At 39.9% G+C, this 19,135-nt stretch overlaps 1 protein-coding gene across 1 annotated transcript in view; it reads left to right on the top strand.

Annotated features, from left to right (window-relative positions):
- Window positions 1-19,135, top strand: part of SPATA16 (spermatogenesis associated 16) — a gene marked incomplete at its 3' end in the record, with an annotated part of 163,949 nt that overhangs the window by 135,184 nt on the left and 9,630 nt on the right. Inside the window, 2 exon segments of the mRNA XM_081138639.1 lie at window positions 5,860-6,024; window positions 8,579-8,662. Coding sequence (XP_080994765.1) covers window positions 5,860-6,024; window positions 8,579-8,662 — 249 coding nt within the window.

Below are 19,135 nucleotides of genomic sequence, written 5' to 3'. Positions count from 1 at the left end.
TTTTCAGTCTTAAAGAGCCCAAAATATGACCTGAATTATGCTGTGCTATTTTACAAAATATAAGCTATAAAGGGAACTTCTCATTAGCAGGCTATAGAGGCTGCAGATTCCTCTTTTTTATTACAGTTGTCCTCTATTCACGGTTTAGCTCTGGTCAACTGCGATCAGAAAATATCAAATGGAACATTCTAGAAATAAACAATCCACGAGTTTCAAATTGTACAGCATTCTGAGTACCTCACTTCCTCTCATTACATAGGCATTGTATCATCTCACATTATTACAAGGGTGAGGACAGAACTGTAAGGTATTTTGAGGGAGACCACATTCACATATTTTTATTACCATATGTTGTTATAATTGCTCTATTTTATTAGTAGTTATTGTTATTAATCTCTTACTGTGCCAAATTCATAAGTTAAACTTTATCATAGGTATATATGTTTAGGAAAAAATAGTTTATATGGGGCTCAATACTATCTGTGTGGTTTCAGGCATCCATGGCAGGTCTTGGAATCTATCTTACTGAGGATAAGCGGGGACTACTGTATTTTTCAAAAGGCCTGTAAACTGGGAATTTTAAAGAACTCTCTTTTTGTGAATTTTGTGTTACATCATTGATTTGGTGTTCTTACCTTACAAGGAGAGCCAAGGGGGTCATCACAAACAGCTACTTAACATCTATTCAGCAGTTTATCTGCTCAATAACATTATTCAGCATTTTAGAAAGGCTGTAAAATCTCTAATATATTTGCATGATTTGTAATTCTTCACATCATAAATACAAAAGCACATTTTTACTGATTTTCCTAGCTCCCCTGACCCCACCACTGTTACACTCAATTACCTCCCTTTTATTTCTGTTAATAAAAAATCCATCTCTGTCTTAGTCATCTTAAGCTGTCATAACAAAATACCACAGACTGGGTGGCTTAAACAACATAAATTTATTTCCTCACAGTTCTAAAGACTAGAAATCCAAGGTCAGGGTGCCAGCATGGTCAGGTTCTGAGGACCCTCTTCCTGGTTGGCAATTGGCTACTTTTTTGCCGTCCTCACATGGCAGAGAGCAAACCCTCTGATATCTCTTCTTATAAGAGCAATAATCCCATCATAAGGGCGCCCAGCCCCATGACTTCATCTAATTACCTCCCAAAAGCCCCGCCTCCAAATACCAGCACTTTGAGGCATAGGGCTGAAAAGTGAATTTTGGGTGGACACAAACATTCAGTTCATAGCACTCTCAGTGGCCCCACTACAAATTTTGGCTCCTGTTCTCCAGTTCACCCTCTATCACAACCCCCTCCACACACACACACACACATACACTCCATCCTAATGAGAGACCCACACACATTATCATTGTCATCATCAGCCTTTTCCAAGCAGTGAAAGTTTTGCCACCAAGAGCCATCACCATGCAGCATGATTTCACTTCATCCACACACGGTTAGCCTGGTAGAGCCAGTGTGCTGAATGTTGTGGAGGTGATCTGCCTGTGCCCTGGCTTTTTGGAGAGAGAACCTGCCGCGCCTTGTTACTTGTCAGGAAAGTGACCACATCATCTGTTGCCAGCTCAGATCTCACAGTGTGTTGTGAATGCTGGTTGCACTTATCTAAGCATTAGACACCTTTTAAATGTTCTTAACTCATTTTCTTCTCACCTTTAAAAGGACATTCTAGCTGCTTGGAAATTTATATATGCATGTATCTTTATGTGTCTATAATGGAAATTTAAAAACCATACAGTAATTAAGATTCTCAGCATCTAATCAATAACTCAGTCTTTTAAAAAATGAGTCAGCACCACTTTGCTAACTGCTTTCCTATGTTTGCTTCTATGGAAAATAATAGTTTTTGAAAGATTATCTCAGCGAGTTTTAATAGAATTGAAGTGAGTGATCCCAAAGGTACCCAGGGACCACAAGTATGTCCAAATATTGGCCTCTGGGTTTCTTATTATATGGCCAGCCACAGCTTCATAAAGCAGGACTGAATAAAATTGGCTGCAAAGGTAACCTAGCTTAATGAAGCAAGTAATGAGCTGGTGAGTAGAAATTATTCCTACATGGTATCATTAACTGTCACCCAAGCAGTCCTCAGTGGTGTTTTTAAGATCCCCTGAGGTCTGTTTTTATCTTGTCAGGTATCAAATGCCATCCATGTGAATGCTTGGGCATTACATTGTCCTTATTAGCTGTTACCCTAGTTTGTGACACCTGTAGATGAAGACTCTAGTCCAAGGCTATGTGTCGGCTGTGTAACCCTAGGATCAGTCACTTAATCTCTGTGCTGGTTTTGCTCATTTATGAAACAGGCTGATACCTACCAGGCCCACCTCACAGAGTTGTTGTGAGACCAAAAGTACATAATCCATGTTGAAGCACTTTGTAAAGTATTATAAATTTTAGAAGTTTTAATTATTTGTATTGGTTTTAGTTTGCTTTGACAAAAGGAAACTAAAGGTTTTATAGACCTTTCTTTTTCTGTATACAAACTGTATACTTCGAAATGACATATTCTTCTAAAATGAAGACCATGCAAGTGTCCTGTGGCTTTCCATTTCTTTTCTTGCATCTCTGATGTGCTCAATGTCACAAAGTTGAGGTTACCTTTGTGCTCTGTGTCATAGAGGCAGGATTAGAGCTCTCATCTCTGGCCATGAGGCAGATCTACTCCCCACAGTAAGGCTTCCCAGGGAATATGAATTTTCACCTCTTGCCATGGGGTGGTAGACACAGTTGTTGAAGGACACAAAGGACAGTCTGGTGTGAAGGAGGTTTCTATGTCTCAAGCAATGATTCTCCTTACATTCTGACACCAGCTTCCTTACCTTTATAGATTCCTTTGCTAGGCACACAATGCATGGCCAAACAAGAATGGTTCTGGTATTTTAAGAGTTATAATCTAAAATATTCCACTATCTGCCTATCTGGTGGCTTTTAATCTCAGTGAACATCAACCCCATTCAACCAGGAACTCTGCTTTAATGGTGGTTTTTCCTTCTCCAAATCTTTGTTCTAATCATTTCACATTCTATCATACACCACTGTGCTTTTTCATTCATTAACTTTATTGGCTGCTGTCAGTTTCAAACCTTATGTACTGTGCTTCATGGGCTACATGCTATTGAGTCAAAATAATAAAATCTCTTGCCATGCATGAAGCCTCCTTCACAGGCTGACTTGCCAAAAAATGACTTAACTAACCACGATTTTAATACCTCATTAATTTTACTTTTAATTTCCTCCAACTGAAGCATAAAAAATGTTTACATATGCACATTTGAAATGAACAATAATATGTGTTTCCTACCTCCTTCTTTTGCAATTAATGTCTCTATATGTTGAGTCAAGTGGAAATATATTCCAAATACTTGGGCTGTGCTTTTCAGCACTATTATATATAGTGGCACTTATTTGCCAAATATGTATCTATACCTGCTATTAAATCTAGGCAATTCTGACTGAATCCTTCATTTGAACTTGCTATTTACCTGCCCTTCATGGTACCTGTGCGAGGTTTGAGCTTCAATCATCACCACTTTATAACACTCTCTCCAGCAGCTAAGGAGGCCTTTGATCGCTCCTGAAGTCTCATGGGGAAGGCTACTTCCCTTTAGATTTAGCCCTTGCCAGCATTAGGTGTTTAAGGTAATTCTTTCATTTTTCATCATTTCCTTTATTTTCTTAAAGCAACAGCATTAAAACCTTCCTGCCAGCATTATGTTAATTTCTATTCTCTTTTCACTCATCTCTCGAAGACCCCTACCTTGTATATGTAAAATATGCATCTATTGTTTGTCCTGATAACCAAAACTTCATTTGTCCTGGAAAGGGGGAAGGGGAGGTGACTATTAGCAGTCAACTATATTCTGTTCCTAGTATTTTATTTGTATGGAGCACTTCCTGTTTTCTTATGCACCCAACAATCAAGCCAACAAAACACCATTGCCTCCCACTATTTTTATTTTCCTAATGTTTTGGAAAATTACGCTGATAGATTACGTTCCTGAGCAGGCTGCAGTTGTTTCTGCTCTTTGGAGTTGAGTCCCTATACCACTTTCCTACCACTAGCCCCAGTGTTTACTTTTTTTTAAAAGACAAAGAAAGCAATTTTTCTTCAGAAAGAAAACAGTTTCTCCGGCAACTTGCTTTCCTCTATTTGGCAGAATCCCATTGTTTAGCTACACGTTTAAACTAAATGGGTAGGCTAGCTATTCGGTCAGTTCAGAGAAGGGACCCCAAATCCACAATTTGCAATCATTGTTCCTATAGGTTTATAGATTTTTAGACAAATGGTCCTCTAGAAGAACAAATTAGCTGGAATAGAGGAACATTAGTCAAATGGCGTAGATGAGTGTTAGGGAGAAATGCGGCAAGTGCAAAGCCATGGTTCTCAACCTTCCTTTATTGACAAGATTCTAGAAAAGTGCCAACTTCTAGAGGTTGCTGTCAATTAAAATCTGAGTATGACATTTCAGGAAGAACTGCTTTCTAAATTCAAGCTGAAATTCAGATGCTCTTTAGTAATGCTAGTTTCTAATCGTTTTACTCTTTGGAAGATATATTTTAAGAAAAAAAATATGTCTGCCTTCTCTAATTTCTGGAGCGGGGGCGGGGAGAATCTGTTTTATAAGTATGTACAAACTAAAATAGTTCTTGCTCAGATACTAAGCTTTAAGGTATTGGTCTGTTCTTCAACTTCTGTTTGAGATATTTGAATATTTGTGGGGGGTACCTAGCTGAAAGCCATAGAGAGAGACACACATATCAAGAGATTATGCTTCACTGAGTAAGGCCCAGGACTCTGCCTTGTTAACCAGCAAGCCTAGTGATTCTGGTGCATGTGGTCCGGGAGGAACCCAGCCGTAAAGGGGTGCTGGTCCTCCCATCTCCCCCCGCTGAGCACCAGCATGTGGAATACAATTGCCGAACTAAATTCTCCTGACTTCCAATTTCTCATCGCCCACCACACAGTAAAAACCCAAGGATTTCCTTTTAACCCTAATAGGTCTCTCTATGTCAGAAATATTTTTTCTAAATATAAATGCAGGAATTTCATTATAAACTTTTGCTTCCCTTATCACGCATTATAATTTGTATTTAACTTTTTAGAGAAGGTGACATCTCCTCTTTCATGGCTGGCAATAGCAAACACATAAGTGGGCCACTTTATTATAATGTGCCCCATTTTGAGAAAGCCCAAAATACCAAGAGATTCATGGGGGTCAATGGTCCTCACAAATGTGGACATTAGTCTGTTTCAAGATGAATCATGTTCGTTTCTGGGATGGTCCTAGGAGTCAGAATAAAGTGCTATGATACCACAAGGAGAGGAGCCAGAGTCTGAGGCCATACAAGGAGAACTGAAGATAAAAGCAGAGCTGAGGTTTGGTGTAACCCATTGAACAGAATTCAATGCGCATAATATTTTTCAGGATTCGCCTTGCACAGAAATATTCTTTTATATGAACAAGATAGTGGGCAACTCTTAGCTCTTACAATACCTTGGTGACATAGATAAAGTCCCCCCACTCTAAACAGACACAGCTCTGTGGTATCACCACTGGAGGGTGGAGCCCAGGTTCAATTTCAGTCCCCTCTTCTCTCCTCAGCACAACATTCTCATACAGGGCCACCTGCAAATCAGTCCTACAATGTATTCTCTTTTATATACATTCATCTATTTGAAGGAAGGGTCCAGGTAAGCCTCTAAAATGATAGAAGGAAACATTTGTACTAGATACCATTGCTTCAAAGGATTAACTGTGTTATAACAAATCCTGCCTTAAACCCCCAGAGAAACCTCTATTTCTGTGGTCTTGTTCTAAAACATTTCCTTTCACTGGGAGACCAGGAGAGTTTCCCTGCATGCTCAGGTGTGATGGAGAAGTTGCAATACGCCAGCCACCTCAGCCGGCTACAGAGAGTCAAGGAGCAGTCCCAAGTGATCAGTCAAGCCATGGCGGAGCTAGCAACCATTCCCTATCTACGGGACATCAGTCAACAGGAGGCAGAATTGGTAAGCATTTGTTTTTCTTTGTTTAAGGCTTTCCCGGGCACTGAGTCAACAGAGAAAATGAGATGGTCTGAAAGAAATTTGTCATAATAAATGTAGTCTGAGGGCAAACTCTCCAACCCTCCTGGAGCATTCTGATGAAGAAACTGGGGAATATAGAAAGGTAAGTGTGTCTTTTTTTATTTGCTCACATTGACTGGCTTCCATTTTTTAATAGCAAGAACTGTGTAATGTGAAAAAATGTGGAAAAGGGCTGATTATATGTATTGTGTGCCAGGCTTTTTGCTTTAAGTAAAGTTCTAATAAATTGTTTCTTTAACTCCAAGATATGTTAACATATGATTCTCTTCCATGGAAAACTGAGAGGACAAAAGAGGAATTGCTGTATAGAAAACCAACCCTACAAAGTAGTCTTTAGAGTTTTCTTATCCACTTCTTGTGTCACATTCTGTTGGCAGTGCCAATACACACACACGCACCAGTATGTTTAGATAGAACAGTTATGTTATTTGAGGGGGAAATGTAGTTAGTCAAATGGTTGAGTTTTAAAACTGAATTGACCAGTAAACTCAGAAAACACAGAGGCAGTCAAAAACTAGTTGAAGGGATAGCTCAATCTTCAAAGATTTGTTTCTTATAACCATAATTAATATTAGAAATGACAGCACCTAGTTTGAAAAGCAATTAGTAAACAGTGTGCTGGCCATTCGAGAAAAGGTAAGGTGTACTCTATATGGAGACCCTAATGTATATGGGGAAGGGTTCTTTGCTTTGAGGCCTTAATTGAAGGTAGCTACAACTAATTACAGACTTGAACTGAATTCACATAACAAGGGTGAGAACAGCCCACACTGATCACCTGTAATTTTCAGATAACTAAAGAAATCCTCTGAGTTTTTAAAATTAAAACAAATGAATCAAGAAGTGAACTGCCAACATTTATAATGTTCATCTGAACCTGTAAAAGTGTGTTAAATAAATATTGATATTCAAAGTAAGAATGTAAAATGGGTTGATTAACCAAATAATAAAACTATGCTTTCTAAAGATTAAAACTATAAGGGGAGGGTCAGAAGTCTATCAATCAAGGATTTACTAAGTCAAAACTAGCAGTCATACTTTCAATGCCTTTATGGTTGTGTGCAGCAGAACGCCTCCTAAAAGGCTGTGTTTATCCTACCACTCACACAGCATTCAGGAGTGCAGCGAGTATGGAGCTTTCAAAGTGCACATTAGAGCCAATTTCAGATGATTAATGCCCCTCGGAGATGAGAGGAAGCAAAGAAAATGTTAATTTAAGAAGCTGGCACAATGTTGATCCTGTCTTCCTGAGAAGCACATGCAAGATTTGAATGAAAAATACAAGGGAGTTTTCTGCACTTAGGTCTTCTTAACCACACATCTGCAGCTTCTTTCTTCTGGAAATACTTCCATTTCAAAATATACACAAAAAGCGCCAAACTAGCATTATTGACATCACTTCTTAACACGTTAGTGCAATGTGCCTCCCTCTCAAACCTTGGAAAATAGGATTTAATGGGATATTTTCAGAATTTATATGCCTACTAGGAAAAAAAATTGAATGTATATGGATGTATGTGTGGAGGCCCAATATTTAAAAATCATGTATCTTGCAAGATTTCATCACTGTAAATAATAGATTTTACTTTTCGGCTTTGAAGCATGGGTTAACCTAGACAATAAATCTTGACAATACCTTTTATGGTGCTATATAAACATGACTGCTCAGTAAAAGAGTTCTGAGTGACTCACTCTGCCCTTCTGCTACAACTCTGCAATATCTAAAGTTCAGAGAGATTATCTGAGGGTTCCCACTGTTTGAAGTCACAGTGAACTGAACTGGCATTTGCTCTTCTTTAGAGAACTTTCTTTTCAGCTTTGACTGTCACCTGGTTTCATGCAGCTTCACTGCTTTGCAGCTACATATGAAGTGTGTGTACAGACGATTTCAAATTGGAATATGGCAGTTTGGGGCAAATGGTGGAATTCTGAAAACTTGCCTTTGAATGGAACCTAAAAAGAAAACTTGGTTATTTTGAAGTTTTAGAGAAAAAAAAGAATAGTAAAAGAACTTAAGTGAGCTAGATCCTTTAAGAGGCAATAAAACAGCACAATTTCAGAATCGTCCTCTGGTGAGCTTTTGCATGGTGCCTAAAATTATGATACATCAGCCTCGGGAGAAAAAGACTAAAACGCATTCATGTACTACATGCCATTTCCTGAGAGAATTAACCACGGCCTTCATTCTTTACAGCCCAGATCTGTTTTTACAAAACATCAACACTTACTACATTAAAACCTATACATTTTCTACAAATTTTCAAGAAGAATCTGTTCATTGTTTCGATATTTTATATCTGCAATAATACCCGGTAATGACTGAAGCAAAGATGAGGTAGCAATGCTCACTGTCGGAAAGATGAGTAATAAAATCATCAGCGTACAAATGGTTTTTTAATTAGGTTTTAATCTGTGTATTTAGAGAAGTTCTTTCTGTGTGAATCCCGCACTGATCATTTTTATCTTGGTTTCACAGCTGCAGTCACTAATGGCAGATGCCATGGACACCCTCGAAGGAAGAAGAAGTGATCAAGAACGTGTGTGGAATACAATCCAAAAGGTAAAACTTTCAGCCGAGGGGGAAAGATATGTTATCCTCAAAGAAAATGTCCATGTCCATCTTGGGTCAAGTCTGTTTAGAAGATAAAAGGAAAGTCCTTCAGGTTGTTTTGTTATTTCTTTTCTTTTTTAAAAATAAGAGCAGCACTATCTCTAGAAGTGTAATCAAAATCAGACATGGATTTTTTAACCTGTTCCCTCAGGTCTGCTTCTTTCCCAGCGGACTGTAGTCGTGTGCTTTTACGGGTCTTCTTATCGTGCTCATTTTCATATTCTATTTTTATTATTTGTTTCTTCATTATTGATTATTATAGTCTCTTAAAAGCCCTTCCATCGGTGTTTCAGTCCACTTCCCAACCCTTTCCCCCATGTTTTGTCACTTGAGAAAAAATGGCGACATTTCAGGGAACTGCAGAGAAACTGGCACATTGGTGTTCTGCGGGGACGAATGGCATACTGGTTGTTAGAAGCAGAGCAACGTCCCTTCACGGGCCGCTGGCATTGAACTAAAGCAACCACCGAGATGTACCTGGCCCCTGGTGCTCGGGAGACTTGTGTGATACCAGAGGGGCCCCTGACAACATAGAAGTGAATTATATTTAGTCTCCAGTCCAGCTAAAGATAATAAATTCTGATCCATCTACTCCCCACTTAGTCTCCTCCAATGACTATAAGAACCCACAGAGAGAGAACTGGTGTCAGGATACGTGAGAGGAGCAAACCAAGGAAGCCTTCACTTTAAGAGGTGGTAGTCAGCCATGGGGGATTCTGGTGCATCTCAGAAAACGTATATCTTCTGAAACCACTCAGGGGCCCTGTGATAAATGTGTAAAACAGAAATCCACTGAACTCAGCAAATATTTGTTGAATATTTACTATGCGAGAGAGAACAGGTGTTAAAGACAGTGTACGAGGCAAGACAAACACGGTCCCTGTCTATATGGGCCTTACCATCTAGGAAAAGAGACAGTTTTAAAGAGTTACTTATAGTGTACTGAATATTATAGTGGAAAAGTGGGTGTTCAATGATCTATAGAAACATAGGGGAATATAATTTGGTCTGGGAGGTCAGAAATGCCAAAAGTGATATTTTTACATTTAAGGGCTACGTAGTTGTATCAGGTGAAAGGGGAGATTTCTAAACAAAGGGAACCAAGAAAGTTTGTACCAAGAATGCAAAGAAAGCATGGCACCTCCAAAAACTGACAAAGGAGCAAAGACCTTTCAGAATGAAGGGCAGAGGAAGCATCCAACTCACAGAAGGACTGTCAATTATGTTAAGACACAATTTATGTGCTTGAGACATCTCCTGGGCCATAGTGGGCAAACAGATGGGGGGTTACAGAAATGTGGGGAGGTCAGTTCTAAGGTGGTGGCTTGACCTGCAGTGGAAGACATAGCCACAGAGCGAAGCAGGCTGACCTAAGAGATATTCAAGAAGCCAAATCAGTGCGCCTTGTAGTCCACTGATTGCATATGGGAATTTAGAGAACTGAAAGAATTAAGAATGATGCCCACATATTTGGCTTGAACCATTGGGCAGGGGATAGAGAGAGCTTTGCTGGTGCCATTTACTGAGGCAGGAAACACTGTTGGAGGAGCAGCTTTGGGCAGAGAATCTAAACTACTTCAGAACCCAGTTGGGAGACAAAGACCATGTCAGGTGTTTGAAAGGGAATTTAATATAAAGAATGCTTAACTAGGTATGAAATTGTTAACTAGGTAACTGAAAAAAAACAAGGAGAACAATAATTTATCACAAAGGAAGCTTTTAAAGAAAGCATCTACCGTCCATTAGTGCTGGGAAATCAAAGAGAAGAAGTTGGAATATCTGAAACAGAAACTTGGAGAAGGAACCCTGCTGGACCAGCACTCAGACCTCCCACTAGGAGGTGCTGCTTAGCTGGTGCTAGTATTGCTGAGCCTGGAGGAGGTGTCCCTTCTGAGGAGGGGGCACTAACCTACTGATGCTTATGTAGAGGGTGAAAGGGGAGAGGAAGTGGTAATGGAGGTAATTCTGCAGCCTTTGGAAAAACTAGATTCAACTGATACTATAGAAAGGAACGTGTTTCTAAAGGAAAGAAGCTGCTGAAGAGATGCTCACAAGAACCCCAAGTAGACAGAAAGTCAGCAGCAGGTAAACAGGAAGCAGCAAGTTCCTCCTTTCCCTTTGGCTTTGCAGTGTCCCTCTCTTGCCATATTGACAGAAACTAAGAGCTGACAAAATAGAAGTAGGGTTTGCAGAGTTCCAGCCCTAGCATCAAAGAACTAATTGTAGAAGAGTGGGTTTAGAGTTGAAAGAGCATAGGCAAGTAACTGACACAAAAGTACACTGAGCTTACAGTGCTGGCAAGATATCCAAGAGAAATACCAAAGCCTGGAGTTCTGGATAAAAGGCTGAATAGAGGTAAAAATTTCTTAGTCGTTGCCAAATTGCTGTTAACTGAAATCATTTAAGTGGCTGGCATGGCTGAGAAAAAACACAGAGTAAAAAGAGAGGCTTTAGGAGCACATTTCAATCTCAAGAGGGCAAACCCTACAAAGGAGACTAAGAAGAAATAGCAATAGAGATTGGAGCTAGGGGTAAAGCAAATCCAATTCTGATGAAAGCCAAGCAATATACTCAAACATTTCTGTTGGCTACAGAAATAATTGTTTAGAACAAAGGTCAGCAAACTCAAGTTCTCAGGTCGAATTGGCCAAGCACCTGCTTTTGAAAATCAAGTGTATTGCACACATTCATTTACATATCATCTATGTCACCTTGGTCAAGTTGAGTAGTCACCACAAGGACCATATAGCCCAGAAAGCCTAAAATATAGGATGTCCCCCCAAAATCTATGCACATACTTTGAATAATTATAAAGTCAGTGGTTATTAAAATACATTCCATTTTCAAAATTGAGCTATCAGCTGTTAAAGTGTGTATACATATTTTTGGAACACCCTGTATTTACTCTCTGTCCCTATACAGAAAATTTTTGCTATACCATGGTTTAGAGCATTACCCTTCACAGAAATATTTGCATTTGTACAGTAATGTAATAATATTCATGTTTTTACAGTACATAAATAACATTTGTGTAATGATATTTGTATTTACAAATCTGAGTGACAATAGAACAGTACAAATATGAAATTCCGATGACCAGCCAAAAAGGTGGAAGACAGGTTGACATTTATCTATACCTATCTACATCTTGTAAATAACCACTAATTCCACCTCATTCTCAGCTAGCTTTTTGATATCCACACTCATAGAAGCACTGAGCCTGTGGCTTCCCACTTTGCCCCTGTTTTATTTATTTATTGCTGTGTTACAAATCACCCAAAATATATAGTGGTTTAGCAACAATTTGCTACTCTCTCATGGTTCCATAGATTGACCAGACTCAGCCAGGTGGCTCCTCCTCAGTGTCTCTCATGCAGTTCAGTCAGATGTCTTTAATCACATGGGGTTGTTTGAAAGCTAAAATGGACTGGACTCCAGACTGGCTCACTCACGTGGCTGACAGTTGACAATAGTCAGCTGAGACAGTTGACTGGAGTGCCGTTATGTGGCCTCTCCATGTGACTTAGGCTGGGTTCTAAGAGGAAGAATTTTAGGGGAAAGAAAATAGAAACCATCAGACCTCTTAAAGGCTAGTCCCAGAATTGACGCTGCAACTTCCACCATATCTGTTGGTCAAGGCAATCACAGGCAAGCCCAGATTCACAGGGTTGGAGGAGGAATAGATTTCACTTTTCTATGGAGGAAGATATGTAGGTTCAGTGAGGGAATGGAATAATAGTGTCTGTCTTGGAGACAAGCTCCAGCAGCAAAGCTGTGAACACTCTCTGGGCTGGAAAACTTGCAAGCAAACAGGAGTCAAGAGGATAGTCAAGTCAAGGCCGCTGACACTGGGACGCTGCAGAGCCACCCCACCTAACCACTGGGTATCTAGAAAGACTCACTGGTGAGCAGCCAATCTTTCCAAATTAAAAGCCCTGATAATGATCCTAGCTTTCTAAATGGAAGCTCCTGAGAGGTCTTTAGGAAGATGTGAACGTGAAGGAACAGAGTGCCAAATTTTTCCCAAGGGCTTTTAATTTGGTTAATGTGACTCTACAAAGGATGATCCTATCACTTTCAGACAATTCCGGTAGCAAGTAAGTAATTTCCTTTTATTGCTACAGAGTTAATTTGCGCATGCAGAAAAAAATAATTTAAAAAAAAACCAAAAACCTAATTGTACAAGCTACACTGTGTTCTGAGCCCACTAGAAGTTATCAGCATCACCACCTCTGAGATCTGTTATCTGTAATAGAAACAGCTGTTGCACCTAATGAAAACACTTGAAATTTTCATCAGAAGCAGCAGAATTATGGCAGCACCTCCTAGTTCCGCATAGTTAGAGGGACTGTCAGAATCCCCATTATCTAACACAATTTTCAGAGCTCCACTTTGTTATAGGTCTATAAAAAGCCTATCGAGATGAAATCTGACTCATGAGCACTGACCTCCTGTCTATATTTTGTTTTCTTTGAGATTTCACTAAGAACCCAAAAAGAGAAAGTATGAGACAATTGTATTTTCTTCATTCACTAGAACTAAAATACATTCTTTATAGAGTTTTAGGATATTGGCTTTTGTTTTGATTTGGCTTTACAGAGCACTATTTTATTTCAGTAATTAACTCAAGAAAAATAATGTATGTTGGTTTAGCTGTGCATATACAAAAATAAGCATGTTATATCAAGAAAAGGTCAATTTTCTTGTTTGGCATGTCCCATGCCACAGCAGAACTCTTTAATTAAGATTGTCACACTTTGCTTCATTTTAATCTGTAACAAAAATACCTGAGAAAACACTCCTTTGACTATCTCACAGGTCCTATTAACACACAGCTCATTCATGCATTCATCAAACATTTACCCCGGCACTTCCTCATGATGTTTGCCCTCTACCAGAGAAGAGTGGGCAATACACCACCTAAACAGCCTGGGATGTGTTATAAGTAGTAAATGCTATGGGTGGAGAAGGCAGGAAAAGAAAACGGGAAGGGCCAGATAATTGCAACTGCAATAGGATAGTCTGCAGGATTCACCTGCGTGATATTTGAAGAAACATCTGAAGGAAATGCAAACCTTGCAAATATCTGGGGGAAATCATTCCAAGTAAAGGAAACAGCAAATGCAAAACCTGGAAATTGGACACGCCTGGCATGTACAAGGAGCTGCAAGGAGGGCGGGGTAACTGGAGTAGACTGAGCAAAAGTAACAGGAAGTGAAGCCAGGGGGCAGAGGTCATAATGCTTTGTCAAATCAGAAAAAATATGAGCTGCTTCTTAGAACAGATCGAAGGGGGCAAGGGTAGAATCAGGGAGATTGGTTAGTAGGTTATTAAAATGATACAGGAGAGCAATTATGGTGGCTTGAACCCAAGGTTGGATGGTTTGAACCTTTAACCCAAGTGGTGGCTACGGATGTGAGAAGTGGTCAGATTCAGTCTTCTATCCAGAAGAACAAAGGCTATGTAGAGGGAGGCTAGTACAATAAAAAAAAAGCACCCTGGCCCTGGCAGGTATGGTCCAGTGGTTAGAGCGTTGGCCCAAGCACTGAAGGGTAGTGGGTTAGATTCCTGGTCAAGGGCACATTCTTGGGTTTCGAGTTTGCTCCCCTCCCCAGCCGGGGGGGTGGAAGGCAGTCAGTCAATGTGTCTCTCTCACAGCAATGTTTCTCTCTCCTCCCCCTCCCTCCCTCCCTTCCAAGCTCTCTGAAAAGCAATGGGAAAAAAAATATCCTCATGTGAACTAGCAATTTAGAGACCTGGCCTGTCATGAATAGCTCAGAAGTGACTTCCTTTCTCTGGGCCTCAGTTTTCTCAATCTGTAAAATAAGATATTGAACTAAAAGATTCTAAGTCTCCTCCTACCTCTGAATGAATTCGTTTTTTTGAAAGCCAGACTATCAAAATGAAAGAATAAGAGTTAGGGAGGTGGAGGAACTCAATGGGGGGGGAGGGGAGGTTAGAAATGGGACAACTATAATACTTTCAAAAATAAAGATCAATTAAAAAAAAAAGAATAAGAGTTAATATTTACTAAGCTCTTAATAAGTGCCAACACTCTTCTATTCACTTTACATATAGCAACTCACTAATCTTCACATGAGGTAAAAGGTGTAATGCATTAAACAGAGAAGTTTAGCAGTTTGTCCAAAGTCACACAGCCAGCATGTGGTAGAGCCAGAACTTGATCTAGACCTAGGGCCTAAACTCTTTCTCAATAGAAGCCCACATTTTGTACTGCCTGAAAAGCCCTGTCTGACCAGTCTGGTTTTGTGCATAGCTGAGCACTCAGGTGTGAGGCCAATGAGGAATTACAGTAACCTCCAACCACAGTGGAATTTGGCCATAAACTAGCCCAGCTTGTATGTATTCAATTCTCAAAATAAAGTTATTTTAATCTGAGCCAAAAAAGTCACTAAGGAATTTTTGGTTTCGTATGCCTGTGTACATCCACCTGTCTAGGATTCTCCTCCTCTGTTCCTTACTTTTTCATCTAGACCCGAAAAGAATACACAGCCTAAATCTGCATGTCTTTGACCATTAATTCAGCTCCTACTCATGGGACCTTAGGCAAGTCACAGCCTTCTACGAAGCATAATGTGTTCATGTCCTTACCACCTTCAGAGTCTAGGATTTTGTGTTTCTTAGCATTGAATCCCAAGGCGCATTGAAGCTTTATAAACTAGGCCTGAAGATAAATAGAAAAAGGAGTCTTTTGGAAAAAATTATTTGAAAAAATGCACCAACTGTTAAGCTGGAACATTTCTATTTCTTCTCACCACGGAATCAGTTAAGAGAAACAGTTAAGCCCGGCTGGCATGGCTCAGGGGTTGAGTGTAGACCCATGAACCAGAAGGTCATGGTTCGATTCCCGGTCAGGGCACAGGCCAGTTTGCAGACTCGATCCCCACCAGTAAGGGGAGTACAGGAGGCAGCTGATCAATGACTCTCTCATCATTGATGTTTCTGTCTCTCTCTCTCCCTCCCCCTTCCTCTCTCTGAAATCAATAAAGATATATTAGAAAAGTGCTGTTTTAAAAAAGAGAGAAACTGTTAAGCCCTGCGACTTAGAAGAAAAGTGACTTGCTTTTCACTTACAAAGTCAAAGCTTCGCACTAAGAAGATCAGAATTTAATCTGGTATAACAAAGTTGTTTTCTTATTCTGATATGCCTCTGGATCACTGATGTGAGACTAAATGAGAGAAATGAAACTGTTATTTTAAAAATAATGAGAGAAATACTCTAGCATATAATCATGGTCCCGTGAATTTTGATGAAAAGTAATACTTTTACATTTCATCAAATATTATAATATCACATAGTACATCATAATCTTCAATGAGTCCAACTAGTGCAGTATAGGTGGGTATCTTTAAATCATCCATATGAACTTATTCAAAAGTATTTAGCTTTTTTATGTTCCTTTTTAATCTCAAAATCTTAACTTACACATCTTACTCACCATCATACAGAAATGACATTCGTTGATGTACTAATCTGATCTTTTAGGTTGAAAATGGGAGAGAATTGTATGTCACTTAGCAACTCTGTTCTGTTCAAGGCTGATGTAGGCAAAGCAAGCAGGGGAGAATACAAATCTGGGAGATGGGCCAGGGGCAGTTGGTTGAGGAGGGAGAGAGAAGAGCAAATTGGAACATTATATTTATTTTCCACATCAGCATTCAAACCTGAAATCCTTCCAGAAACCCTTCGGAGAGAGACTGCACACTCGGCACCATCATTCATCGGCCAGTCGTTTGGGCTGACTAATACGTGGTCAGGGCGCGCAGTTGTGTCTCTCTGAAGGTTCTGCTGTCTCTTCAAAGATTCAGCAGCCGTACCGCTCATTTGCAAAGCAGTTTTTCAGCAATCAGGTTTTTCCTGTGTGTCTTGTTCTTTAAAGAGTCTCTGCAGATTTATTGCAATTTGATTATGAATCTTCTCAGCTTCTGGTTATGGGCTTTGGCATTAGCATATCCCCAAATTCCTTTACAGTGTGTGCTCCGAGCACTGCTAAGCAGTTCTTTCCATGGCAAAATGCAAATTGTGGAGAGCAACCTAAGTGCTCTTATTGCTAACGATGCTGGGGGCAGGGTGGGGGAAAAGCCCTGAGGACAAGAAGGGAGGCAAGGCCAAAGTGGATGAAAAGGTCAAGTGCAGGGAATAAATCACTGCAGTTCCTGGGATAAATGAGCCTCTGCCAGTAGGTGTCCAGGTCAGCAGCTATAGTGGAGGGACCTCCACCAAAGCCCAGACAAGCCTCCTACTGTGGTCATGGACTGAGCCCTGGGGCAGTCCGACCTGAGGGGAAGACCTCATTCTCAGATATTACCCACAGCAAAGCCAGGTCTAGCCTGGAAAGTGCAGAAAGCCAAATGCCTTGGTTCTGGCCATCTCCCCCAGCCACTGTGACATAACCCAAATCTAAATGGTACATATGAATTATTTAAACCAAACAGCATCTTTCTCTTCTCACTTAAAAGAAAAAAATATGTGATTAATTTGCTAAACATTTTCAACAACTGTAGTTGCTAATCATTCACTTTCACCTGTACTTGTCTGTTCCTCCAAAATTTGGAATGCTTCTATTATATACCTTGTTGGCGGAAAGTATTATCTTCTAAAACTTTGATGATTTGGCAAAAAATTAGGAGTGGAATCCTAACATGGCCTTCATCTAGGGAGCACGTATCCAAAAGTTTTGCCATTTTTAACCAGGACTTTATCATGGAGCAGACAAAGCGAATTGCCATTGTGCTCTTCTACTTAATAAAATACTATAGCTCAACAAATTGTCAAAGTATGTTAGTCTTTGAAGCTTGTTTTTGAATAGCTATCACAAGGTATAGAAAAATTTATTTCCAATAAATAAGTTAATAATGTAATGATGACAAATATCATCAGTGATTACTATTGATTTTTTAGTATGTGCCAAGCATGTCAACAAGTTATCATTTCAGTGACTGCAATAGCCCTAGGAGGGAGATGTCATTATTTCTCCATTGAAAGATGAGGAAAAGGAGCTTTGTAGAATTAACAAGGGAATCAAGCCCAAGTTTGTATTGGCAGGGCTTAGTTTTGAATCCGATTATTTGGGCCCAAGGCTCTGTTCTTAATCATTAGCTAGAATGCTTAGGTTCAACCAAATGCTGCTACTAGAGGTCAGTGGCACAAAGAGCATTGCCTGACCCTAGCTCAGACTCTATAAGACAATGAAGGAGACCACCTTTGAGTCTGCTCTTGAGCAGTGAGTGGGACAGAAGCACCAGAGGCTATTGCAGGCATCCTCTGTCTTCTCTAGATCACAGCTCACTGGCCCGGCAGAGGACTTACCCAGGGTGCTCTGCAGCAGCTCCATGACCCACCTGGGACCTTGGCACTCGCTATCCCCTGGATCGTGCTGCTCTTACTCTCTCCCCTCATCATCCCTCCCGTGTGAACATATCATGATTAGATTGGCTTTTATACCTCACCACCTTCACCACTCTTCCTGCAACATCAGAACTTCAAGAAAACAGCTTAGACGTCTACTTGTTCCTATAGTGTACTTACTGTTACTCTGAGGGCCGCTCTCTGGTGAGTTATCTGAAGGGGCATTCTGAAATGCACCAAGGTCTCAATGAAAGCACAATTTTTTAAATTTATCTTTATTGTTGAAAGTATTACAGATATCTCCCTTTTCCCCCAATGAAAGCACAATTTTAAAAGTACATATTGCCATAACCTCTCCAAGCTTTACCCTCACATCACAGAGCCCTGGAGGTGGGATTGGACAGCACCTTGTTAACCTCCTTCACTTCCTGTGATCTCTCTCTGCCTGTCCCACTAAGGAGATCATATAGGGAGGCAATTAACACAGAAATTGAAAATGCTCATGTTACTCCAAACCTATTGGTGTTCTTATCTTTGTAAACACTTTTCAAAGTGCATCTTCAGTGAACTATTCTGGGGTGGGGTAGAAGAGCATATATCTCAAGTGTATTCTAAACTGAAGAGTAAATTTGCAGTTCATTCTTTTACTCTCGTTAAAATACTGAAAGTGGTTTCTTTGCTTGGCAGCCCAGCACTTTATTGCATGTATTTTACACATTAAGTTTTGCAATCCTTTGTAATTCTGGAGAATAACAGGGTAACAGCTTATACCACTTGGTAGCTAAATGAACCATAGGACATCTTCCATTCTGTATTGAAAGTGGGATTAATTCAGAGTTCAGAGCAATTGACTTGTAGCTCATTCAGTCATTTATATCGTACTCATAATACCTTTCATCTTCGGAGAAGGGCAAAAATGAAAGTGCCTTTACATGCAGCCCTAAAGGAAGGGATGGGTCATTTGTTATTCTGATTATGACTTTCTTAAAATGCTGCATGTAGAAGAGGAGACAAGACTGTAATCTAAAACACTACAAATGCTATAAGCACAA

The sequence above is a fragment of the Miniopterus schreibersii genome, assembly GCF_964146895.1.
Source record: "Miniopterus schreibersii genome assembly, chromosome: 5".
Taxonomy (NCBI): domain Eukaryota; kingdom Metazoa; phylum Chordata; class Mammalia; order Chiroptera; family Miniopteridae; genus Miniopterus; species Miniopterus schreibersii.
Note: the sequence above shows the minus strand (reverse complement) of the source record. Positions and strands in the feature narration are given on the sequence as shown.